Source organism: Paroedura picta, chromosome 2 (genome assembly GCF_049243985.1).
Source record: "Paroedura picta isolate Pp20150507F chromosome 2, Ppicta_v3.0, whole genome shotgun sequence".
NCBI lineage: Eukaryota > Metazoa > Chordata > Lepidosauria > Squamata > Gekkonidae > Paroedura > Paroedura picta.
Window position 1 is genome coordinate 30,773,597 of NC_135370.1, and position 27,680 is coordinate 30,801,276.

Here is a 27,680-nt window from a genome sequence, read left to right on the forward strand (position 1 = left end):
GAGACCAGTGCGGAGAGAAGATCTGTGGGCCCCCCCAAAGGAAGGTATTCCACCACATTTTAACATGGGTGGCCCGCAGCTCTCCCCTAATCCCCAGCGGGGGCTAGGTGGGGGGTTGGTTTGCCACCGTGCTTGTTATTGGACTCTGTATCTCTGTTAATTGTTGTCATTTTAGCGGGGGTTTTACGGGACGTTGTATCTTTATTTTTGTCTTGTAACTCACCAGGAGCCGGCTCTGCCAAGAGTGGTGGGAAATAAATTCAAATAATAGTAGTAGTTGTCGTTGTCACACAGTTAGTAGCCCCTATGACATCCCAGACATGAGCAATCTGAGCTGCATAGAGCTATGCTCCTGCTGCTGTGGACCAGTCCAGTGTTTCGGCTCAATAGTTTTCGGGATACGCGGGCTCCTGTTGAAAGGATGAGCTTGGGATGGTAGATGCCAAAGCAGAGTCCAAACGTTTCATGAGCTGCATGTCAAGGTTGATGAATTCTAGATGTGACACACAGGAAACTCATCTGAACTGGGTTCTCTTAAAATGACATGTTGAGCAAGCCTTGCCGGTTTTATTGACCGTTCTCCTACAGGGGCACATGCTGTGGTTTGGACTGTTTTCTTATTGAGCTGATCCATTTAGGGCATGTGAGGCCCTATGGTGGTGGTGGTGGTAGAAGGAGGAGGAGAAGGAGGAGTTGTTGTTGGTTTTATACCCTACTTTTCACGACCCAAAGGAGTCTCAAAGCGGCTTACAATCACCTTCCCTTCCTCTCCCCAAAACAGACATCCCCACAACAGACATGAGACAGGTAGGGCTGAGAGAGCTCTGAGAGAAACTGTTCTGTGAGAACAGCTCTGTCACAAATCTCAGCAGCCCAAGGTCACCCAGCTGGCTGCATGTAGAGGAGTGGGGACTCAAACCCAGCTCTCCAGATTACATGTCGCCACTCTTTAACCATGACGCTCTCCTCCTCTTCATTCCCCGCCCACTCTGCAAACTCCTTCCTGCTCTTTCTCCCTCTCTGCCCTCTCCCCCCAGAGGAATTTGACTATACAAGTGCTAAAGTCATGAAGGAGCATTCCGTCTTTTGTTAAAGCTACTGATCCTCATCAGGTGGCTCTCCGCAAGAGCATCGGGGTAGACCCATTTGTATAAATCAGGACAGTAGGAGAACAGTAAGCTTCTGTAACGATTGATGTGCATCCGTCTGCATTTAAACTCTTCACCTTGACAGTGATGGTCGCATTTGCTAATCAGAAGGAAGCTATGTAGTTCAATTAAATACAGCACGGGAATATTGTGCAGGATTCCAGGGTACTAATAGAGTGAGCTATTGAAACATTAGACGTTTCATTGCAGTTTTCTCTGCACATTTACAGAGTGGCATTTGCAGATTAGAGTACCTGCAGCAGAGTGTGTGTGTGGTTTTTATTTCTGAATACCCTTGAATAAGCTCCTGACTTACAGATAATTAAGCACAACTGTCAACGCATTTCCCAAGCTCGTGCAGGCTACAAACGCTGACTTACTTATAGGCTTTAAAGAAAGTTTTGCATTCTGAAAACAATGGGGGGGGGGGGACGGCAAGCCGAATTGCCGCACGGTATCTGTCAGGATACATTCCCCATCAAGGCCGAGCCCGGTGAGCCAGGTAGGGACATGAATCCCTTTTGTGATCATTCATTTTGTCAGCTGCGTCTCACGCTGGAGTAGAGAAGCAAGGAGGGGTGCCTCATAATGCTCGTCCCCATGACAGGCCCAGCGACCAGCACCAAGGCAAGCCGAGAAATCAATCACACGGTGGCGGCCACAGCTGACCAAGAGGAGGTTTGACATTGTGCAGGTCCGTGCCCCCATCAGACAGTCTGCATTCAGAGGTTACGACAAAGGGAGGTTTGTCCACAAAGGGCACAAATCGCAGCTTGTTCTCCAGCTTTTGTGCAATTACTCTTCTCAAGCCGTTGTCAAAAACCATCCCGGCTTCGGTAGGCTGCAGTCAAGCTCCGGTTTGTTGTATCGTCCAAAGGGAAACACCCCACGGGAATTGGGGTGTTTGTGACCCCTGAAAAAAACATATTTGAACCTTGATTTAAATTAAGGTTTTGTTATGTTGTTAGGTGCGAAGTCGTGTCCGACCCATCGCAACCCCCTGGACAATGATCCTCCAGGCTTTCCTGTCCTCTACCATTTCCCAGAGTCCATCTAATGAAGGTTTAGAGCCCCCTTTTGTAAGGAAGAAATATTCTCCAACTCACCCTGCCACAATTCAAGGCTACTCTCTCAAAGGAGACAAGACAACTGAGACAGTTCAGAGTTGTTTATGAGGCCCAAGAAGTTGTTTATGAGGTCCAATAACTCGCATGGCCAATCTTAGGGTACATGTAGACAACCCACCTCACCCACAACACACCCTCCTGCCATAAGCTATTCCCCTGGCAAAAGGGGAAGTCTAGCGTGCCTTGCCAGAATACAGATTCTCAAAAGGGACAAACTTCTGAACTCCATCGGGGGGGAAAGAAATAACACGGCACTGCTCTTCCTTTGTTCAAGCGCCTGTTGAGTTGAAGTATGCTTCCCCCTCTGTTGTTTTAGCGCACAGCATGATCTCTTCATTTCCTTCTCCCATTCCCCAATCTCTTTTGGGGTGGAAATGACACCAGGAACCCACAGGAATGTTAATGTGCCATAGCAGTCATCCTGCAAATAAATTATTCCTGTCTCCCTCTGACTTAGACATGGGCACTGTACTGTGTTTTCACCTCTGAATCAAAGCGACCTTTTGAAAGGTTTCAACTGTCTTTGGGTGGAATCCGCTTACCTTACGGCTGTTGCCTTCCCTCTGGAAGACATTTGGGAGAGGGAAAGTGGAAGCAACGTATGCAGGAGTCTCAAAGCGGCTTACAATTGCCTTCCCTTTCCTCTCCCCACAACAGACACCTTGTGAGGTGGGTGAGGCTGAGAGAACCCTGATGTTACTGAAGAAGAGTTGGTTCTTATATGCCGCTTTTCTCTCCCCAAAGGAGTCTCAAAGCGGCTTACAGTCGCCTTCCCTTTCCTCTCCCCACAACAGACATCCTGTGAGGTGGGTGAGGCTGAGAGAGCCCTGATATTACTGCTCAGTCAGAACAGCTTATCAGTGCTGTGGAGAGCCCAAGTAACATCAGGGTTCTCTCAGCCTCACCCACCTCACAAGGTGTCTGTTGTGGGGAGAGGAAAGGGAAGGCGATTGTAAGCCGCTTTGAGACTCCTGCATACGTTGCTTCCACTTTCCGTCTCCCAAATGTCTTCAAAGTGTACATCAAAGTGTACATCAAAGTTGGTGCTCGTAACCACTATACCAAGCTGGGGGTCAGGTCACTGGGACTCAAGAGGGAACTGAGGACAACACTCAAGGAATAGGGCAATTGTACCGCAAAAATTGTGGCCATGCTTCTGACAACATGCTGGCCTTCTGATTGGCCCTCGGGGCAGGGCGAAGGGCCACTCAGAGGGACCGGCATGCTGTTGATAAGTGCCCAGGGGCTTTTGATTGGCCCTCACTTGGAAGGCATTTCCCCACTGAGGGTGAATCAGAGGTTCTTTCCCTCCCTCCTCCCTCCCACTTAGACCACGTTGTGCTGGCAGGAGGTAAGTGATGTGGTTCCATGACCAGTCAGCATGTCTCCTCGTCACTGGCAGGGGCTGCGTGGACCTCCTGCCTCCTCTGTGGACCCCATACTGGAGTCCACCACCTTCTTCTCCCTGCCTGCAGCTGGGAATGCTGGCCATCTCCAGGCTGGGCCTGCAGACCTGACCTGCCTCCTTGCTATTGGTGGGGGCTGCAAGTCCCATCCCTCTCCATGGACACCCAACTTCTTCTCTAGTGTAGCTATTAGGTGTGGTTTTGCACGTAGGAGAGTCTGTGCTTGGTCTTTTTAAAGCATAGATATCAGTGCATTAGGAACAAGAGTAGATAGTATGTTGAAGAGTTTGTGTAGAAAACTAAAGTGTCTAAGGCATCGTGCAGGCGTTAAGAGTGTCAGGCTAATATCTGGGAGACCCAGGTTCAAATCCCCACTTGTGGAAGATGGCTAGGTGACTCTGGGCCAATCACACACCCTCATCCTAACCAGCTTGGTGTAGTGATTAGGAGTGCAGACTTCTAACCTGGCAAGCTGGGTTTGATTACCCACTCCCCCACACGCAGCCATCTCGGTGGCCTTGGGCTCTCCACAGCACTGATAAAGCTGTTCTGACCGAGCAGTAATATCAGGGCTCTCTCAGCCTCACCCCCCTCACAGAATGTGTGTTGTGGGGAGAGGAAAGGGAAGGTGACTGTAAGCCACTTGGAGATTCCTCCTGGTAGAGAAAAGCGACATATAAAAACCAACTCTTCCTCTTCTAACCTACTTCACAGTATTGTTTAAATAAAACAGGGGCAAAGAGAACAATGTAAGCCACTGTGCCCCCCCCCCTCCTTGGGAAGAAAGGCAAATAAATTAAGTAATAAGGCTAAGAATGGAATTGTCCCTTCGTAGGTACATCATTTCTGTTTTCAAGTGATCTGTCAAAAGTTTCACCACCCTTTAGCTCCCTACTCTCTCCTATTGCAGCTCTCCAAGTACAACTGGATGATCTCTTGCATAGAAAGACTTTCTACCATAGGCCTGAAAAACTGATATATAATGCCAGGGGAGCTAGGGCAGGGATGGCCAAAGTGGAATGGCGCGAGCTGGCAGGGCTACCAAACTCATACCCCACTTCTAATTTTGACAAAGTCACCTATCTGTTATCAGATGTCGACTTTTCGCTCTGGCCACAAGGAAGATCTGAGCCAAAGTTTTTTTACAGGAGTCCCCACCTTGATACACCATATTTTTCGTTATTCTATTTATTTATTCTATCTATCTATCTATCTATCTATCTATCTATCTATCTATCTATCTATCTATCTATCTATCTATCTATCTATCTATCTATCTATCTATCTATCTATCTATCTATCTATCTATCTATCTATCTAAGAGCCTCTTGTGGCGCAGAGTGGTAAGGCAGCCATCTGAAAGCTCTGCCCATGAGGCTGGGAGTTCGATCCATGTTGTAACCATGTAACAGTATAACAGTATAAACAGTATAAACAATGCAACAGTGCAACAGTGCAACAGTGCAAACAGGTCCTGAGTATTCTGGTGGAGTTCTGAGAGGGGGGGGAGAGTAGGAGCCCGAAGGGACAATTCCATTCTTAGCCTTATTAATTAATTAATTAATTAATTTGCCTTTCTCCCCAAGGGGGGGGCACAGTGGCTTACATTGTTCTCTTTGCCCCTGTTTTATTTAAACAATACTGTGAAGTAGGTTAGAAGAAGAAGAGTTGGTTTTTATATGCTGCTTTTCTCTACCCGAAGGAGTCTCAAAGTGGCTTACAGTCACCTTCCCTTCCTCTCCCCACAACAGACACCCTGTGAGGTGGGTGAGGCTGAGAGATCCCTGATATTCCTGCTCGGTCAGAACAGCTTTATCAGTGCTGTGGTGAGCCCAAGGCCACCCAGCTGGCTGCATGTGGGGGAGCGGGGAATATTACAAAATTTGTAGCCCTCATTTACAATTTTATGTACGCAATATTGGAGAAATATTGTTTTATTCGTATTTGTACCATATTGTTTTTAATTATGTTTTGTAATGGCCTTTGGCTATATTCAATAAATGTTATTGTATCGTATCGTATTGTATGAGCTGGCAGGGGCTCATGGGTATTGTAGTCCATGGACATCTGGAGAGACACAGTTTGGCCACCTCTGAGCTACGGGAAGGGAACAGCAATAGTCAGTTTTAAAGTGCAATATTTTAATACTTTTTAGTTATGCTACATTAAAATTGTTTTGTAAGCTGCCCCAAGCCTGTGTGTAGGGAGAGGCAGGCGCAAAGTCAAAATATAATAATAATATAGAATAGGCAGGAAGCCAATTCTTTTGGAGAATGATATAGCTAGCAGTCTTACAGAAGGCAAAGCAGTCAGCACTGAAAACCACAGAAAGTTGTCAGCCTAAGAAATGATAGGGTATCGCATGCTTATTAATAGCAGACTTACAGGAAAAAGTATGGAGAGAAACCTCAACAAAAAGATGAGGATTGGTATTTCATTGATGAGCTGAGCAAAGAAGATAATGGGATGTGTGTTTCAGACAATACACAAGATAGTAAATCTGAGACGGACGGTATAGAAATTGGCCAGTAAATGAAAAACAAGCGGGTTTTGAGGCTTCCCTGTCAAAATACTGCCATTGATTGCCAACTGAGGTTGTAAGGGAGCTGATTATGAATTTGGTGGGTATTTCACTGGAGCTGGGTAATTGATACAAGGGCAATTTTAATACCAGCCTTATGTAATTATGACGGTGTTCTGCTAAACAGATGTGCTTGCAGAATCTGTTTTCATGTATCAGTTTTTTATATTAGTTAATGAAATCTTATTAATTATTCAAGTTCTTCCGCAGTCTGTTGGCACACACGCACTGCACAATATTGCTGCTGTGTGCTTTTGCTAAGATGCTCTTTCTGAACAAACTTTTCCCACTTTGGGCTTTGCGAGTCAGCAGAGTGCCCAAGGTACTTGCTAGCTGAACAGTGATTCATTCATTCGCTGGCTCACTCACTCACTCACTCACTCACTCACTCACTCACTCACTCACTCACTCACTCACTCACTCTCTCATTCATTCATTCGTGAAGCTGGCTCAGGGCAGTATACAACCAGATAGATATTAGAAGAAGAAGAAGAGGAAGAAGAAGATAAAATTAAGTAGAATAGATTAAAATAGATTTTAAAATTAATTAACGGCACTGCAACTAAGTCAGTGAATATAACCCATTTAGATGTGTTTCTGTGCACTCCTCCAAGCCAGGATATACTTGGGGGCTTCTTGTGCTGATTTTAAATAAAAACGAGTAGATAATAAGTAATAATGATGATTGGGTGGGACCATGTCATTGGTCCCAACCAAAAGCCTGTCGGAAGAGTTCCATCTTCCAGGCTATGCAGAACTGTGCTAGTTCTGGCAGGGCCTGGATATGTACCAGGAACTCATTCCACCAGGTTGGGTCCAGAATGTGGGAGCGTGTCCCTTACCCTTCCCCCTTCTCCCCTTTCAAAGCCCATTTTTATAAATGGGCTTTGAAACTAGTATACCTATAAGGACCCTGGCTGCTGCATTCTGGACCAGTTGCAATTTTTGAAGGATAAGGGTAGTCCCATGTACAGTGAATTACAGCATTCCCTTTCTGTTTCAATGGTTGGAGTAAGGTCGTAGTGGAGCGACGCAATTTTATCTGCAAGTGGTTTGCAAATGCCTCACAACTTATGTCCAATTGTCTGTCATTTTGATGCCTTTCCTCAAGGGCCATAAGAAACTGAACTACCCTAAATAATTGTGATGGGTGCAAGCTCACAGATGCAATAGAAGCTACATGAAGCTCTTGTTTTACCACCTTCTCATAGGTCCTCATAAGCATCCTATAAGATGTTCTTGAAGCCTCATTGTGAGTCTTTCTCCAAACTTTCTCTCGTCTCAGTTCACTTTTCCTTTTGCGAAGCTCCTATGTATACCAGGGGCAGAGGTGGGGCCGGAGAGAACATCCGGGAGTGATGATCTCAATAGTGGTCAGCATTTGGGTATGCCAGTCGCTGACCAGATCCTCCAATGAGGCACCAGGGGGCATTGGATCCCACAGAGCATTCAGGAATCCATCCAGATCCATTCGTCTCTGCAGGCGGGCTAAAAATGTGGTGGTGTAGGCAGGGGTAGAATGTTGAAACGGGCCTTCAGAAGATAGTGGCATGACCATGGAATGGCATTTGCTGCCATCAGATCCACCCCCAGCCCTGCACCAAAGATTAGATCGAGGGCATGGCCTGTTTGATGGATGGGACCGACAACAAATTGCAAGAGCCCAGTGTCACCATAGAGGACACCAGGTCCAGGCTGTCACAGATTTACGATGTGTGTGTGTCGATTTTTGTAGAAAATTATAGTGCTTGAAAAGGGACTCACTATAGTATTGTGGGCGCATAATGTCCTTTGAGGTAAATATTGGCCTCCCTTAGATTTCTCACAGTGTAAATGTGAGCTCCTCTCAGAAACCATAAATCTTTCACGAGTTTCCCTCAGAAATTGAGGCAGCTATAGTGTCTTCCTCAACTCTAGTTTACTTAATCACCAAAGACAGGTTCTGAGACCTCCAAAGTCTCATGAGACAGGTTCTCTCCCAACCAAAAAACCTTGGAGATGTAAACACTGTCTCCACAAATTCAGTGATTTTGTCTGATTATTCACAAGGCAAACACAGAGACAGGGCCTCTCCAGTCTCTTTTTCTCTGCAGGTTCAGACCCTCTCTGATCTGAGCTGACAGTTAAACGGCTCTTTCTCTCTGGCTCTTCCTCCTCATGCAGCTCCAGGGATCTTTGTTGGCTGTTAGCAGTTCTGCTTATGCACCAAACATCATTAAAGGGGATTGGTGTCTTTCAGAAAGGGGCAGGACCCTTTCCCATTGGTCACAACGGTCACCCATAAAACTGTGCGAACGAACAAGGACCTTGAACCTGGTTTTGTCAGTAGCAGAAAGTTGTGTTGTTTCCAAGCAAGATCTATGTAACCAGGAGCAAAGATGTTGTGAATTCATGTGTTATTTATTAAATAAACCCAAATCTGGTCTGCCAGAATCAAAAGTGAAAGAAAGTCACCTAGAACAATGGCCCAGTCGTGTGTGGAGAATTTTGGGTGTTTCTGTGCAATTGTTTTCAGGGCTCAAACGCATCAATTTAACAGAGTAATCCAAAATGCAAAAGAGACAGGCTTAGCCAAAGTATCATCCTCAGAACTCATCTAACCTCATGGGACTGACTGTGTATTCCAAATTTGATTCCCGTATGTTTACACAAAAGACAAGTGCGATGCAGGGTGTTTTGTTTTTCATCTGTTTTGTAGTATTCCCTAGCATAGACTGGGTCTTTTTTTTCGCCATTACAGCTGTCAACGTTTGCGCTGAGCTATCTACCTCGCTTCAAAGCTCTCTTTCCCAGCAGTGCAGGCCCCATCAATATGGATGGGAAATCAGGAATTTCCCCCTCCGAAAAGTGCCACAAGAAACAGGCACAAACGAACCATTCATGTAGAAGTAGTTGAAACGCTGCACATATATATTCATCCTCGACTGCTGAGGGGGAATATAATGTCCCTTCTCTGTTTCAGCTTGGCAGAAGGGCCCTCAGTGGATGTTCCTATAGCCAACACAGCTTCCAGAGCATCTGGACTCAAGTGGTGCCCATTCATGCCGTTTTGGCTAATCGGAGTATTTCATTGTCTTGCAGGCCTTGTTTATACCTGCCAGTTTGATTTTCAGCACCATATGTCATCTCTTCAGGATCAAAACATCTGTCGTCGTGCAGAAACGTTTCGTGTTCTCTGTGGGAAAGTAGTCATTTTTTTAATTGCATCAATTCCTACCACAGGTCTTTGATGCTGAGTTTTAGAATGGATATGTCAGAGATATTTGTGTGTGTGTCTAGTTTCCTTTCCTAATACCGACACTATTTGTTTTAATTATGCGGCAAGTTCAGTTTTCCGTTTAACGTATCTCCCTCTTTGCAGGCAGTACGTGCCACACAACTACTCTGCCTACTCTCGTTCGAACGCCAACGCTGATGATGCAACCTTCCCTGGATATCAAACCGTTTATGTCCTTTCCCGTGGACGGTGGTTCTGCAGTTGGACTCTTCCCCAATTTCAACACTGTAAGTCAGCCTTTTTCAATCTTTTGACCGTGGAGGAACCCCTGAAATAATTTCAAGGCTTCGAGGAGCCCTGGAAGTGATGTCAGTTCACAATGCCTCTCTGCCACGCCCCCAGAAGTGACATCACCACCTGCACTGTTCGCCCTCCTTTCACTCCCTCCCCCTACCCTTATTACTATTGTAGTGGAAAGAAGGGCAGGAGCGGAGAAGACAGCCTGGAAGCCCCCCCAATACCACACAACACCCAACTCCCCCCCCCCTTTGATTTTTACACCCACAGCCTATGCACAGAGCTTTCTCGGTGCAGCCAGTCATGGCAGGAGCTGGAACTGGGAAGACTGAGGGACGTAGGGAAACGGGGGTGGGTGGGGGTGGGAAGTCTCCCACAAGCAATACCACAACTAGGATGTAGTGTCCCATGATCCTCCTCCCTTTGCCGCATCACCACCTAACAGAGGCTGCATCTTTATTAATCACAAGGCTGGGTCCTGTGCAACACTGGGGGGGGGGGGGGAGAGGAGGAGGAGGCGGGGCCCTGCCAGTTTGGCCATTATGGGCCAGCTTCATCCTCTGCTCTTTCCTCTGCCTCTTTCCTCTGCCGACCTCCCCACCCATGGGAACTCACAGAATTTTAAGACAGGAAAGAAATGTCTAAAGGAGCATGAGCGTTAACAGCCAGGCTCAAGGAGGACTGAGGGGAGGGAAAGACAGGAGGTGGTTTAAGATGGGGGTGGTGTGCAAGTTCCACTCCCTACCAGGCGTGGAAACCATGAGAGAACTTACTCATGTTGGGGGGGGGGGGGGGACAGTGGAAGGGGTCGATTCCCTAGCTTGTGGCTGAGTCTGTTAAAGCAGGAGGGGAAAGACCACGGACCCCTGGTTCGGAACCCCTGCTTGGGAATCCCTGCTGTAAGTAAACAATATGGTACATTTGTTTTCTGTTGCCCCTTGTACTTAGTTTTCTTCACATCTCACAGATGTTCATTGCTAGTTGCACGTGGCTAGATATTCCAGTGATTTTGCTCATGGGCCAAATGCTTTGACCCATTACTGGCTCTGAATATCTGCCCTCCAACACAGGAACATTTGGATCTACCGTATACCAAGTCCACCTACTTCAGCACTGCGTTCCATGACTGGCAGTAACTCTCCAGAGTCTCAAGCAGAGTACGGTCTTTCTCAGCACCGGTTACCCAATATCCTTCAACAGGAAATGTCAAGGATTGGCCCTGAGACCTGCTTCATGCAAAGGCAGATAATCTGCTGTTGAACTGTGGCCCTTCCTGCTTAACCCATTATGAAGATTGGCTTTTTGCAGCTTCCAATAAATGCAGAGAACCCGCTCTCAAAAGTTGGCCAGGCTCAAAACAAAGCTTTAAAATAATAATAATAATTGTAGGGCACTACAAGTGCGGCTCCTGGTCATTACAGCTTGTTACCTCCTTCTCACCTTGTCTTGGGTCGGCTCATTTTAAAACTCCTCATGTTTTGCATCTCTCTGGATCGGCCTTTTCACACTTTTTATGAAGGACCCGTTGAAATAAATGTTCAAGCTTCAAGGACCCCCAGAAGTGATATCAGCTGGTCATGCCTCCCAGCCATGCCCCCGAAAGTGACATAAACACCCACACTCTTCACCCTCCTTTCACTCCCTCTCTCCTACCTTACTACTGCTATGGTGATTCTACCTCAGGAGTCCCCATAGCAGTAGTAAGATGGGAGGGAGGGAGGGAGGGAGGGAGGGAGGGAGGGAGGGAGGGAGGAGAGAAGACAGCCCAGAACCCCCCCATACCATGATGCAACCAACTCCCCTTCCCTTTGATTTTACACTCAGAGCCTACCCATCAAGCCCTCTGGGCAGAGGCAACCAGCCCCCTAATGTGTGGCCAAGTCCATTAAGACAGGAGGGGAAAGGCCACAGACCTCTTCTGGAGCTCCTGTGGACCGCTGGGAGTCCATGGACTTCTGGTTCAGAATTGCTGCTCAAGATACTACCCATTCCCTTATTGTAGGTCTTAAATGGACTCTTTTTCTGTTAAGGCAGCCTTTAGAAATACTTTATATCTCCATTTCCTACCGTATTCAGATGTTGGTAGTTATCCACCTTTTAAATGCTTGCCTGGTCTCCCCAGAACAACTGCACACAATTTAATTATTTAGAAAATGTCTGTGTGTGGCATTTCAAGCACAGCCTCATAGCGATAGACATTTGTAGGCATTGTCTCCCTAAGGAACAAAGTCTGAGTCAAGTGGCACCTTTAAGACTGACAACGTTTCATTTAAGGTGTAAGCTTTTGAGTACATGCATTCATAGAATCATAGAATCATAGAGTTGGAAGGGGCCATACAGGTCATCTAGTCCAACCCCCTGCTCAACGCAGGATCAGCCCTAAGCATCCTAAAGCATCCAAGAAAAGTGTGTATCCAACCTTTGCTTGAAGACTGCCAGTGAGGGGGAGCTCACCACCTCCTTAGGCAGCCTATTCCACTGCTGAACTACTCTGACTGTGAAAATCTTTTTCCTGATATCTAGCCTATATCGTTGTACTTGAGGTTTAAACCCATTACTGCGTGTCCTCTCCTCTGCAGCCAACAGAAACAGCATCCTGCCCTCCTCCAAGTGACAACCTTTCAAATACTTAAAGAGGGCTATCATGTCCCCTCTCAACCTCCTTTTCTCCAGGCTGAACATTCCCAAGTCCCTCAACCTATCTTCATAGGGCTTGGTCCCTTGGCCCCAGATCATCTTCGTCGCTCTCCTCTGTACCCTTTCAATTTTATCTATGTCCTTCTTGAAGTGAGGCCTCCAGAACTGCATGTTCTTGTGTCAAAGTGTGCATGCAAGTGAAAGCTTGCACCTTGAGTAAAACGTTGCTGGTCTTAAAGGTGCCCCTGGACGCAAACTTCATTCTGCTGCTTCTCCTGAAGTCTGTCCCTAAAGTTTGCCATTTTCTATGACATCTGTAAGATGCACTCCAAACTTCTCCTTGCTTACTTTGATGCTTCTCCCTTTTCTCATCCCTGCCTACTTATGGTCTCTTCTTTTTTTCTCCCTGACTCTTTGCTCTCTTTTGCTCTGAGCTCAGGATTTTCGCCGGTCTCTGTTTGCATGCATTTTCCTTGCTATTAGAATGGCTTCCTACTTAATGTCCACCTTCTTTCATCTGTCTTCATTATGAATTGCTGAAAGACTACCTTTAGTACAGCTCTCTGTGTTCTTGATTTCTTTCTTTATGCACCATGATTTTTATCTTATAGTGACTATATGGGCAACAACCATCTTTTCACTATCTGCAAGATACCTGGATTTTGCATAAGTTCACATTCTCTCTCTCTCTCTCTCTCTCTCTCTCTCTCTCTCTCTCTCTCTCTCTCTCATACACACACACACACACAAAACTGAAAAAAACCTGTTGTTTCCTTAGTCACTGAGTTTACATACTACAGTAACTCTTTGGAAGGATTAGAAACCTGGCTTAAAAAAACAATGGCTTTAGTAAAATGACATTACCAACAAAAAAGGGGATGGGTTGGGAATAGGCCTTGGTTGGCTATTTATGTTTTCTTAGGTTCACAAAAGATATATTCCACTCAAATAACCTTCAGTTCTACAATTCATTTTCCTTACACTCCTAAAACAGACGGCAAGCTGAGTTCAACTCTTATGATAGGACGGTCAAAATGATTTTCCCGAATGCTTACATTGTGTATGGTTTAAAACTAATATCTTGCATGTTTGCAATGCACATGTTGCGATGTTCAGACCATTCAGCAGGGACTCGTTGTGTAAATAACAAGCTCTTGGCACTAGAAAGTAGAATGATTCAAGTCACTTTTGTTGAATAATGCCTTTTGCTCATACCCAACAATTACAAGAGAAGCAGAGGGTTATAGCTGTCAGTACAATTTTGGGGTGTACCATTGCACTGCTGTGTATTATCCGCAGTGCCAGACTGCAGGAGATTGAACTAATTCCAAGTATTGCCTTTTTACTGTCACATTCCCGAGGGTGGAGGGGGGGGGGAAGACCAGTAGAGTTTTCCTTAATACTTATAAATAAATCCTGCTGATAGATTTTGTGCTACGAAATACAGTCGAAAAAGAATAGAATGGCATTCCAATCTTGAAAACGAACACATTTAAATATTCATGTATTCATTTCAGAGCAGCCGAAAATGCGAATCTGATAACAAGTATGAGCCACATATTTATTTAAATAGGCTTGATATTCTAGGCAGTACCATGTCTCTATGCCTCTCAAGCCTGTCTGGATTCTGTCTTACATGGTGTTGTGCTCTCTAAGTTTCCAGCAGTGGGGTGGCAGACACACAGAAAGGAAGTACGCAGGTTACTTGAGACCAGAGCAGTTACAGTGGTGGCTGGCAAAACAACAAGCCAACACAAACAATATCTACCATGTGAAGAAGCTCAGGGTTTATGGCAAGTAGATCTTTTTGTCACAGGAACCCCCATCTTCTTTAGGCCAGAGTATGCCCTGGAAGCCGGTGGTGGAAACTGCCGTCAGGTCACGGCTGACTTATGGCAACTCCTTAGGGCAGCCTTTTTCAACCTTTGGACTGCAGAGTAACTCGTGAAAAATCCTGCAGACTTCAAGGTAATCCTGCAGTGATGCCAGCTGGGTACGCCTCCCTGCCATGCCCCTGAAATGACATGTCACCTTCTTCTCTCTCTCTCTCTCTTTCTCTTTCTCTTTCTCTCTCTCTCTCTCTCTCTCTCTCACCCACCCACCCACCCACCCAATAAAACACCCCCGCCCCCAACCAGCCCCAAGAGGAGTCACCCAGCTGGAGAGCGGAGGCCAACTCTTCTTGCCCCAGGACCCCGATGCCAGGCTGCAACAGTGTGTGGGAGCTAGGTCCTAGTCCCAGCTCACCCAAATCCCAAAGCAGCCCAGCAGTCTGCTTTTGCTGGGCCGAACCTGAAGCTGGGGTACGCTCCTTCCAATCCACCCAACCAGCTCTTCCCACCCCTTCCATTGGCCATTTTGGGAAGGGGCAGGTTGACGTTCCCAAATAAGGTAAAAATCACACCTCTTAAAAAAAATTCAAAATATATATTAAAAAAAAATTAATCCCCCCCCCCAGCCGCCATAAATCTTCCGCGTAACCCTAATTGGGATATGCTGCCTTGGGTTTTTCAAGGCAGGGAATGTTCAGGGTGGTTTTCCGTCACCTGACTCTGCATCCCAAGTCTGGTATTCCTGGCAGGTTTTCCATCCAAATGCTAGCCAGGGCTGATCCTGCTCATTTTCCGAGATCTGATAAAATCGGGCTGACCTGGACCGTTTCCACACTAGGAACTTCGCTACCCTTTCCTTGAAGGAGCACAAATCCAGGGCGAACGAGGTCCACCAGGGAGCAGGAAGAGGTGGGGCAACCTGCCCCGGCTCAAACTCAAGCTTGCAGCCCAGTGCAGAGCCTCCAGTGTGGAAACAGTCCTGGGCTATCCAGATCAAGGCGCAATGGAAGTTCTCCCTCCAGAATTGGACTTGATAGATCTTTCGACTGGAGACATCCATCTAGTTGCAGTTTTGATGCTATACTCCTGAAAAAGGATTCCTCAGGAAAAAAACCTGACAACAGTTCCCGACGCTTTGCCCAGAGTTAACCATCTATGAGCTCTAAATTTTGAAAGGAGCAGCCCAGGGGACAAGAGAAAACACTGCTCATACAACATGAAGGGCCCTTTTCTGAAAGATGAAACCTGGAAGCCTGCCTTGTTTCGCTCAGGGTTCAACTACCCTGAGGGATTAAAGCACTTCATAGATTTTCTTTTCAGCGCATGTTTTGCCAGAGATGTTTTCTTCTCGGTTTTCCTTGGGTCACAGTTCTGTAGTGTGTCTGTGCCACATAATGTATAGGCATAGCGTGTTTATAAGGGGGACTTTTTAAACAGTTGGAAGCCATGTGTATGTTAGAATCTGGTGGCCATGGTAAGGACGACTGGCAAGAGATTTATGAACCCATGTAATTATTCAACAGAAGAACTCTGAAAGATAAATTTAGTTGGCGTCACTATACCAACTGCAGGTAGTAGATGTTGAATGATATTAGCTTTTGCAAATAAGCCTTGGCCATTGTCCAACCTCTAGCTTATGTACGGCAAAAAAATATCAACCCTCCTCCACTTTCCTTTGATCTGGAGAATTTATTTATAGAGCTATTGACTGAAAGACCTTTATCTTTAATCTCCTTTCTTTGTGATCTACATCTGTCTTCTTTGTCAAAGTTTCAAGGGAAGTATCTCTCATTGATCCTTCTCCAGAATTAACTTTTAACATATGTTTTTTGAACATGTTAGCTACTGGGCTTTGCTAATGGAAGATGGGGGGGGGGGTTGCTTTTAGAAGAAATTTCTACAGTATGTGATAACTGTAGGGGACCAACCAAGCCCTATGAGGAAAGGCTAAAGGACTTGGAAATGTTCTACCTGGAGAAGAAGAAATTGAGAAGGGACGTGATAGCTCTCTTTAAGTTTCTGAAAGGTTGTCACTTGGAGGAGGGCAGGGAAAGGTTCCTGTTAGCAGCAGAGGATAGGACCCACAGTAATGGGTCCTATTAAACTACATGTAAAATGTGTCAACTAGATATCAGTTTTTGGCTTGTTTTTTTTTAATCACAGAGTAGTTCAGCGGTGGAATAGGCTTCCTTAGGAGGTGGCGAGCTCCTTCTCACTGACAGTCTTCAAACAGCGGCTAGACAGATGCTTTTCATGGATGCTTTAGGCTGATTCTGCATTGAGCAGGAGTTGGACTTAATGGCCTTTGTTACCCCTTCCAACTCTATGATTCTATAAAAACCGTATCACTGCCCAGCGTCATTCTTTACCCTTGACATTTTCTCTTTTTTTTTTTTTTTTTTGCTATTTTTTCACTCTAGCTATTATGTTTTGGGGGTTCTAGGAAAAAAGCAGTGAAAAGCTATTAGATATCAACCAGTAACCACTATTAAAGCAAAATGTGCATGATCATAGTTTGCTGTTGGGCTCACATGAATGATTGGGGGCAGCCCTCCTGTGTCTTCTTCAACATACGGTTGCAAGCTCTGTGTTGGGAAATACCTGGAGATTTTGGGGGTGGAGTTGGAGATAGGGTTGGGCGATTAGGCCGCCAAAGCAGCCATTCCCGCCTGTAGCAGCCAGCGCCATGGCACGGGGGGTGGAGGCGCTGGTGCACCGGTCGACACACACATGCAGATGTAGAGCTCTTACCTGTGTGTGTGTGCCCGCCGCTGCACTGCTGCCCTGCCTCCCACCCTGCCTGCGCCACAGTGCGGGCGGCAACGGGCAGGAATGTCCGCTTCAGTAGCCGAATCACCCAACCCTAGTTGGAGAATTTGGGAGTGGGCAGGATTTAGAGGGGGAGGGACTGCAGTGTTGTATAATGCTATGTCGTTTATCCTCCAAAGCATCCTTTTTCTCCAGGAGAAATAATTTATTTAGTCTAGAGATGACCTTAAATTCTGGAGGGATTCCAAGGCCCTAGCTGGGGACTGGCAACCCTGCTTCAGTTAGAGACAATTAACCCACTCTTAGAAATATGGAGCTGTTTTCACAAGTGAAGTCTAAGTTGGCCTGTGCATTTTCTGCCTCTGTCTACAGTAATTAAAATAGATGCAGGTAGGTAGCCATGTTGGTTTTCAGTAGAACAGCAAGACTCAGTAGCCAGGACTGGTTTAAGGATTTGCGGGGCTTACAGCCCAGTTTAAGAATTTGTGGGGCCCTAAAGGTAAAGGTTAATGACTGGGGAAGGGAATGGCAAACCACCCTGTATTGAGTCTGCCAAGAAAACGCTAGAGGGTGTCACCCCAAGGGTCAGATATGACTCGGTGCTTGCACAGGGGATACCTTTACCTTTCCCCAGTCATTACCGTTTTACCCCCTAGCAAGCTGGGTACTCATTTTACCGACCTCGCAAGGATGGAAGGCTGAGTCAACCTTGAGCCGGCTGCTGGGATCGAACTCTCAGCCTCATGGTCAGAGCTTTAGACATAATGTTGGCTGCCTTACCACTCTGCGCCACAAGAGGCTCTTATGTGGGGCCCTAGCAGAGTACAATTGTGACGGTAGCAGCTAGACTGGGGGCAGGGATCCCCCCCCCCCCACAATGGAAACGGCTGTCACTCCAAGTGTCCTTAAAGAGGGAAAGGGGGGGGGGAGAGAGGCTATGGCCCTGATCCATGGCAGAGAGAGGATGGTACCATGTAGGATGGGGCCAATACCATGTGCTACATGGATAAACTGGCCCTGCCGGTAGCACCTTAACAAATCAACAAGATTTCCATTTTTTGAGAGTCAAAGTTTTTGTATCTGACAACAGGAACATTGACGCGTGAAAGCGTATACCCTGGAAATCATGTTACTCATTAAAATGTATGTCTGGAGTATGGCCCTCTGCCGTATTCTGTGTCACATTGAGAAGTCAAGCGAGAGAGGCACGATTCTGGTTGAGCAATAGAAGCCAACAAGGGTAATTTAGAGACAGCAGCTTAGGACAGAGCCAGCATTCCCTCTTAGACTGAAGCTGCTGCCTATCGCAGCCCTTAAGGGGCACCAAATGGTTGATTATTTAATTTAATATATTATCTGGAGGTTGTCGTTCAGCTGGCACCCAGATTGCCTCATGGCAGCCCCCTCTTGGGGGAGAAAGACCTCATTCTTGGCCTCCTGAGATATGAACTGCCTTTCTGATTTCTGAATCATGCTTGCCTGCACGATTTCTGACCTTTAAGCGTATTTTTTTTGAAGGAAAGGAAAGAGGGATTTTCCAAAAGCCAGATTCTATTTTGCCCACCACTGAGAATATTCACAACTCTGGTACAGAAGCAGCCATATGTTGCGATATCTCTTCCAACATTAAGGATTCAGGATGCGTTCCTCTGACTTTGAGCACCAGTGTGTAGATATCACCCTCTGAATTGTATTAGCTTAGAAATAGGGAAAGCCTTGTGGACTCTATTATCTCAGGACTGTGGGAGAATCAGTGCTACGTCTAACTGGTCCCTTACCATTTAAGATCTTTTGTTGTTGCCTGAGCTGGTTGCTGCTCTCAGACAAAGGGAGATAAACATTGCACATAGTGAGAGAAGCTAGATTGTTTGAGGGGAGTACCCATTTTCTGCCTTGCCCTTGTTTAATTTTTTTTAAAGATTAGAGTTTAGAGAATATATAAGGTAGTATTCACTCCTTGGCTTCTAGTCCACAGGTACTTAGAGATGGTCTCTTGGTCTGGTTTGTTCCTGTGAGAGGTTGGGGGTTCCTAGTGGAAGGGCTGGCGGCAGGGACATGGGAAGGCATGTAATGTGGAGACATTGCTAATGCCACTACATCACTTCTGGGTCACCTCCAGAAATGACATATCAGTGCAGAGGCTGGTGGCAGCTGTTGTTTTTTCTCCCACCCACCACCCAAACTGGCGGTGGGTAACATCAACAATCAGCGTGAGGCTGCCCCTCACAGGGGGGGCTTGCAGTCCGATCTGTTCATGAGGAACGGAGTGGTTGAGAGCTTGTCCTTCCCCTCTAAAACGGGCCACGTCCGTGCGCAAGAACGGACCAAAGTGGAAGGAAGCTTTCACAAACCAATAAAAAATAGTAGAAGCCTTCTGTAGCGGTAGTTGTTGTGTATGTGGGCATTGACGCTTGTCAGAGTGCTATGCAAATGAGGGATTGTAAAGCAGCCAATTGCTGATCGCCAAAAGATTCTCATAATGGACCAGTTGCTGGGCTCCATTAAGGACCAATCAGGTGACTTGGCGGGCTGCCTGAGGTGTATACAAGTTTGATGTTTGCCACAGTTTGCTGTTCAGCGTTCCTTGTTGGTGTTGGAGTGAATGAAGAACTGGTGGCTTGAAGAAACTGTGTTGGTGTCCCACCGAACCCACAGCCTTAATAGTGTTGTCAAGTGCAGCAAGGGAAATTCTTGGAGATCTGGGGACAGATTTGGGGAAAGTGAAGTTTTGAAGGGGGCAGGAGCTCAGCTGGGATGTAAGGCAATGCAATTAACCCTCTGAGGCATTCCTTTCCTCCAGAGGAATTGATCCCTGCTATCTGGAGATCAATTGAACTGTCAGGTTTGAGTCCAGGAGTGCCATAAAGACCAACAAGATGTTGAGAGTCAAAGTTCTCTTCATCAAAGAGATCAGATGTAATTCTGGGAGATCTCCAGACACCTCCTGGTGGTTGGCAGCCCTGTATGCAGGACATTTCTTTTTCTTGATCCAGGGACAAGGCTGCCTCTTTTCTCTCTGCTGAGACCATCTTTCAGGACTGTATTAAGAAGGGATAAATTCCGGGTGCCAGCACAGTACGTGGGAAAACGTATTTATTATAATGATAGATAGCCCTTGTCAAATGCCGTGTGGGAGACGATCCAAGCCACAGTGATGCATGGCCTCAAATATCCGTAGATAGGCTTTGGTTGTACCCCCAAATCCTTGCATTCCATTAAAAGCAGCCTCCGTGGCTAATGTTTACAGGAAATTGTTTATGCTCCTAGAAGTTCCTTTGGGCTTTCAAATCAAAGATTGTATTATTAAACTTCATGGCTTGACGGTAGTCGTGGGAAGATCCCCGTGGATTAGAACGCCTCCCTCTGCTTGGCAGCTTTTGAACTTGCAGAAATCTAAGCAGAGAGGCATTCAGGAAGGGAAGAGAGACTCCTGTCATTTATCTCCGAAAATCAATACTCAAATCCACCAGATTTGTATAGAAAAAAGGTGAGCGATGCTATTTTCTGTGTACTCTTAAAAAATAAAAATCTGGAACTGCTAATCTATATTCTGTGCAAGTCCAGGCAACAGTATGCATGAGTAACCGGCTCCAAAATAGGGAACAGGAACAGTTAGGAGAAAGCTTTTTTTTTTCCCCTCCTTTTTTTTTTCTATTGTGAATTTGCATTAATCAACAGATAGAAGAGCAGCATTGTGTTGTTGTTAAATTTAAAAGATGAATTGCAGCTGTGTTGTTGTCCCCCAATTTCATAGAGAGAACATAGTGCAGCCTTTATAGTTAGTGAAAAGCTCTCCAAATAGATATAATTTCATTGCTTTATTGGGAGCCTGACGTCTGGAGAGCAGGCTCCTGTCTTAAAAGTACTTCAGCAGCGAGTGCTGTCAAAGTTGCTTTTCATTGCCAAACTCTCTGGGAGTGCTTTTAACACCAGATCTCCTATAAATGTCGGCTTCAGTTATATGTCAGCGCCATCCTAAGGAGAGTTACTGTCTTCCGAGCCCCCTGAAGTCAATGGGTTTTGAAGTGAGCTAGCATAGTAAGGACCTCCAGAAATTTAGTAAAACTCTTCTAGCATCTAACACATGGGGGGTGGTCTGTTTCTTCTTTTTCCTGCAGGAAAAGTATGGCCGGTAATTTGTTGCCGTCCTAAAAGGGTAGCCAGATTAACTACTGGGACCAAAACAAGGAGTAACAGCTTTATTATAACGTAAGCACAGGGTGCCTGTTGTGGGGAGAGGAAGCAAAGGTGATTGTAAGCCGCTTTGAGACTCCTTCAGATAGAGAAAAGTGGGATATGAAAACCAACTCTTCTTCTACTGAGAACCTTCATCTTTTGGGGTAGAAAAATCTCAGAAATCCAGTGCCAGGAGGCAACATCAGGGGGAGACCTTGGCTTCTATGTCCTATTGTTGGCCTTCTGGAATGGCTGGTTGGCTGCTATGTGAGGTGGACCACTGGTCTCATCCAGCAGAATGTTTGCTTGTTCATGTATTTGTGCTAAGATTTATTTGTTGCCACTCTCAGCGAGGCTGGCTCCTGGCAGTTTACAATCATGATAAAAATTACAATAAATGGATAATAAAAGCCCAGTTTAACACCCCACAATATAAACCCCCCGTAAAATTAACAGGATCATGACAGTTACCAAACAGATGTTCCTGACAGGAGCCGGACTCTGTATTGTAAATAGTAGGATAAGAAAACAAGGATGGAAATATCCAGAAAAATGAGGGAAGGGGAAGGGGAGAATCATAGAATCATAGAGTTGGAAGGGGCCACACAGGCCATCTAGTCCAACCCCCTGCTCAACGCAGGATCAGCCCTAAGCATCCTAAAGCATCCAAGAAAAGTGTGTATCCAACCTTTGCTTGAAGACTGCCAGTGAGGGGGAGCTCACCACCTCCTTAGGCAGCCTATTCCACTGCTGAACTACTCTGACTGTGAAGAGGACCCATCTTCCAAGCCCTAGACCTGATCACATGCCTAGTGCAAGAACTCCATATTGCAGGCTCCATCAGGGTCCTCAGTTCATCCGGGAGCTCATTCCACCAAGTAGGGGTGGAACGTTCTTATGTACATCTAACAAAGTGGACCCTTATTTAAGATTATTCCACAATAAATGCATTAGACTTTAAGATGCCAAAAAATACACTGCTGTTATCAAATTTTTTGTTTCTTGTACATTTACATGTGCAGGCTCGTTTATGCTAGTCCACAACAATGCAGTTCGTGTTTGGTGCAGAAAACAATGGCAGTTACGCATGTGGTTTGTCCAATATTCTGTAAAGAGTTTCGGGAAGAAGGCCTGGGTGATTCTCATTAGTTGCTCCACCTTTTAGGAGCAGAGTGTTAAATCTCTGCCTTGACTATGCTCTGGCCGTCGCATTAGAAATTTTCATTGATCTCATATTCTACGACATATCATCATTGTTGAGATAAGTAACACCTGAGGTGCCGCTTTCTTTTGATCCGATTTGCCTGAGATGCAGAGCATGCCAAGAGCACTTGTGCTTGACCGGGTATCATGTTGAAACGATGCTTAACCTGTTTATCATCTCTGTACAGGCGCAACATTTTACAACTTGCCTAGCTTTCTGTCTGCTGTGCAGAATTCCTCGTGTGAATGTATCTAGGTTGAGAATCTTTTTCGGGGTGATACTGGGCTGTGTGAACGCCGCAAGGCATGTCCAATTGTAAGGACTTGCAGTAATGCAGTTCTTGATGGCAACAATCTGTGCAAAATCCTTGACTGGTTCCTCTCTACCTTGCTTGTGTAGGTCTTTCTTCAGTTGTACTGACTTGGCATGCAGGTGGTACTGTCAGGAGCATATGATGGGTCTTCATCTCATTCTTGCTAAAACTGGGCAGCCGTCCATTTTGCCACATTCAATCTTCAGCTGCAATCAGACCCTATAACCACATGATGCTTAAGCGCCGAGAGAGGAAATCTGAAGTTCAGAGAGGTGTGGTAGATTCACACTAGCATCCCATATCAGTCGGAAAGGATGGCTAGAATCCAAACCAGCTGCTCCACAGTAAGGAGCAAGGAGACCAATGCACTTTTCCTTGTAGGATCATTCCTACCTGTACCATTCTGCACCTCCCCCAAGGTCAAGGTCTATGTGAGGCAAGAGGTGCTGTCACCAGAAGGAAACATTGCCCTTCCCCTGTAAATGAATTGGAAGGGCTTTCTCACAACAGGACAAGACTCTTGATGGGTCTGGGGGGGGGGGTGAGACGACAGATTTCTCTGTTCAGGGGGTGTATTCTGGTATACTACCATTTGTCCTTTTAAATAATAGAAAGTTTTTGATTAGATGATGTTTCAGGCTTCAAGGCTGAGATGAAATGTATGATTCAAACCTTTGGCCAAGCAGATTTCTGTGTGTGTGTGTGTGTGTGTGTTTAGTTCTGACTTTTTAAATGTGCTGTAAGAATCCCTTAGCCCTGACCTGGATAACCCAGGGTAGCCCAGTTTCATTCGATTTTGGAAACTAAGCAGATTTTGGAAACTGGCTAGTATTTCAGTGGGAGACCACCAAGGAATTACCAAGGTTGTGACATGGAGGCAGCCAATGGCAAACCATGGTGGCTTCACATGCACAACCTAGCTCAGCCTTTCTCAACTTTTTACCATTGAGAACATTGTTCAGGATCCCAGAAGTGGTGCGATCATGTAGAATATGGTTGGGTAGCATAGCTGTGTACACACCTACCCAGGGCCTACCCTTCCCACCCTAACTGGCCATTTTGAGAGGGGGGCTTTGATCGACATGACTGCATATGGTTGTATCACCCAATGAATGTTTGATTTTTGATGTGGAACACATATTCTGGTGTGCTCCCTGAACCGGAAATGAGTCCTGCCCTAGGGAGCGCACCAGAAGAAGCAGGGAGAAGGTAGGCAGAGGCAGTGGCCACACCAACCCCGGAGCCCCAGGCAATGGCCATGTTGCCGCCACCCATCCTCTGAGGCTGGCCCCACCCTCGGGAGATCAGGATGGCCTCAGAAGATGGCAGCAGAGGTGGAGGCGACAGAGCAGTGAGGTCCAGTGGTGAGCCCTGCTCGATGTTATGCAGCCGTTGCCCATCTTCCAAGGCCAATCCCACCCTCAAGAGAGTGGGAATGGCCTTGGAAGATGGGCAGAGGTAGTGGTGCAGCCAGCGGGCCTCAGTACCAGCTCTCACTAGCTGCTGCCTTGGATATTATGCAGAATGTGTTCCACATAATGACCATAAAGCTGCTTGTCAGAAAAAAATATTAAAATATATTAAAAATTAATTAACTCCCACCCATTTGGGAAACCCTTCCATGGCTGTCATGATACCTCAGAGTTTTATGAAACCCTGGTTGAGAAAGCTTGACCTAGCCCAACAGAAAGAGAGAAGCAACCTGACACAGGTCTTTTCGCTGCTCTTGCTACCACTGCCACCATCCTCTTCTTCCTTGTTTGTGGGCAGGATAACAGATCTGGACAGCTCAGTTCCAGCTCCCGGGCCGTATGTTTGACACCTGTGCCCTGATGGGTCTGCATAAGTCAGGTGTGAGTCGATGACAACAACAACAACAGAACACCTTATTTTGTCTGCCTCTCAGTGACCAGGGATCAAAATGACGGACAGCTAGAATTCTGTGAGGAATCTTAATGTGTTTGTAGGAAAATGGTAAAAACATAAATTCCGATCTTTCAGAGTGGTTACAGATGTTTAGGAGAGACAGTGGTGTTTACAGGGCTATGCTGTCCTAAGTGCCAAAAATAGACAGACAGACAGACAGACAGTATCCTAGATACTGACAAATGTAGTTTATTATTGTTAGCACTATTAAGGAATGTTTACTGTTTAATCTTTTTATTGTATTTATCTTTATGTTTTATGAATGCGAGTTTCTTCAAGAACCTGTGACAGTTCAAAGTGAAGAGCAAAAATTCTATCAGATGAATAAATACATTCTCATTAAACCTTGGCAAATATCCAAAAACTTTAAATATAGATGCTCTGATACAATTAAAACATCTACATTTTTGGAACTGTGGGTATATGTCATCTTGAAAACAGAAAAATTCAGAAGTTGATGCTCAGTCATTTTGCATAAGATAGATATTTACAAATACGAATCAAATATCCTGTTTGTTCATGGATTCAGAATTAACAACACCACTTGTGTAGAATGAATGTATGTCCACAAGCTTCCTCAAAGTGAATTTCTCTAGAGTTATAGAATTTATAGAAGGAGGAAGTAGGTATTGGATATTTCTAAGTGGATTGATTTAAATCACTAAAACTAAATAATATATTATATAATTGATTTAAATCAGGTTTCCAATTAGCATTTCAAATATTTCCTAAGCAAAATGGAAGGGGAGGATTGGTTGGCAAAATGTATTAGAGTAAATATTTCTTTTTGCTTATTTATATTAATCATCGTCCACCTTTCTCATAGGGACTCAAGGTGGACTACATGTAGCGAGTCAATACAATCAATAAATGGTACTTTCAGTAAATTGCATTAGGATCACAGAAAACGGGGACTAATCAGAAAGAACTGACACATAGCATAATTATTAATATGACATAGGAAGTGGTATAAAATTACATAATAGGGTTCTAGCTGCAATAAACTACAGAACGCAGTAGAGATCACAGTCCCTAGTTATTTATCCAAATAAGTTCATGAACCATTATGTACAGTGCAGCTGTATTACCTGCAAAGAAAAGCTCTCAACTAATCTTTTTGTATATAGTTTGTGGAAAACCGAGAGTGGGAGCTTTCCTGACCTCCTTGAGCAGGCCATACCATAAAGTGAGAGCTACAACGGTGAAAGCACATGCATGAGCAGTGGCTAATTTTGCCCGTTTGCAGGCTGGTATCCACAGAAGCGATATAGAAAAAGTCTGAGAGGTAGAACTTGTGACCCATCAAACTGTCATAAAAAAGAACTACTACAGTTCATTGAAAGTTTACTAAGCAGCAGAATGTGGCAGATGTTTTCAGATGCTTTCTTCAAAAACAGGAAATATAGAACCTGGATATAAAAAAACTCCTTGTAAGGAAAATATAATCTTTGATTTTATTTTCCTGGGCTCCAAGATCACTGCAGATGGGGACTGCAGCAAAGAAATTAAAAGACGCTTGCTCCTGGGGAGGAAAGCTATGGCAAATCTAGACAGCATCCTAAAAAGCAGAGACATCACCCTGCCAACAAAAGTGCGTCTAGTCAAGGCAATGGTCTTCCCAGTTGCAATGTATGGCTGTGAAAGTTGGACCATAAGGAAGGCCGAGTGTCAAAGAATTGAGGCTTTTGAACTCTGGTGCTGGAGAAGACTCTTGCGAATCCTTTGGACTGCAAAGTGAACAAACCGGTCAGTCCTAGAGGAGATCAGCCCTGACTGCTCCTTAGAAGGCCAGATCCTGAAGATGAAGCTCAAATACTTTGGCCACCTGATGAGAAGGAAGGACTCCCTAGAGAAGAGCCTAATGCTGGGAGCGATTGAGGGCAAAAGAAGAAGGGGACTACAGAGAATGAGGTGGCTAGATGGTGTCACTGAAGCAGTCAGTGAGAGCTTAAATGGAGGATCATTGTCCATAGGGTCGAGATGGGTCAGACACGACCGCAACTAACAACAACAACAACATCTTGGTGTTCAGCACTTGTGCTCCACGTAGAGAAGGCAGAGAAAGACGTACTTTTCTCCCCTTCAAGAGCTCCTGGGCACGACAGAGAATGAGGTGGCTGGATGGAGTCACTGAAGCAGTAGGTACGAACTTAAATGGACTCTGGGGAATGGTAGAGGACAGGAAGGCCTGGAGGATCATTGTCCATGGGGTCGCGATGGGTCGGATACGACTTCGCACCTAACAACAACAACAACAAATAATCTTTGAAACAAAGGACTAGAATGAAATAAGATATATATGTCAGGATAGGTTAGACTGTAAGCCTACTGTGTAACCTGATTGGTTAGAGGGACAGATAGGGATGACACGTCGGGAGCTATAAATTTAATTGTACTGTATCAAAGACTCCAGAGACTGCACCCCCTAGGTGCTTTCTCTCCATGCCTGCAGACATGTATCCTAAATAAACCTACTTGATGTTAGCTAGCTCCCTTGTGGCTGTTCTTTGTTCTTTACACTTCATGGTACATAACAGAGGGCTCCGCTGACATGGCAGAGCAAAGGGGGATAGGAGGGAACAAGGCCTTAAGCCAGGTGTGGCCAAAGGATAACTCTCCAGATGTCCATGAACCCTGTTAATGGCAGGGGCTCATGGGAATTGTAAGGTTGCCCCCTCTGGGTTGTGGAATCCCTGGAGATTTGGGCAGAGGGTCTGAAGAGGGCAGGATTTGGGGGAAGAACCTCAGCAGCATGGAGTCTACCTTCCAAAGAGGAAACTGACCTGACACCTGGAGATAATGCCTGAATATCTCCAGCTACCACTTTGAGGCTGGCAACCCTAGTCATGAAGGACTTTCTATTGGATAGCAGCATCTTAAGTTGATTCCCAGTAACCTATAGGAAGCCAGGGGAGCATCAGCAGAATGAGGATATTATATATTCTCCTGATAAAAATCGAGTCATGCCAGTTGGCATTTTAGAACTGACTTTGTACAGTGCATTACGGTAGCCTAATCTGGATGTTACTGTGGCATGGATCCAGATG

At 45.6% G+C, this 27,680-nt stretch overlaps 1 protein-coding gene across 8 annotated transcripts in view; it reads left to right on the plus strand.

Moving 5' to 3' along the window:
- ZNF385B (zinc finger protein 385B) overlaps positions 1-27,680 on the plus strand; it is a 281,902-nt gene that overhangs the window by 167,057 nt on the left and 87,165 nt on the right. For all 8 annotated transcript variants that reach the window (XM_077319563.1, XM_077319559.1, XM_077319561.1 and 5 more), the window contains one exon: positions 9,624-9,766. In XM_077319563.1, the coding sequence (XP_077175678.1) occupies positions 9,624-9,766 (143 nt within the window). The remainder of the gene's footprint in view (positions 1-9,623; positions 9,767-27,680) is intronic.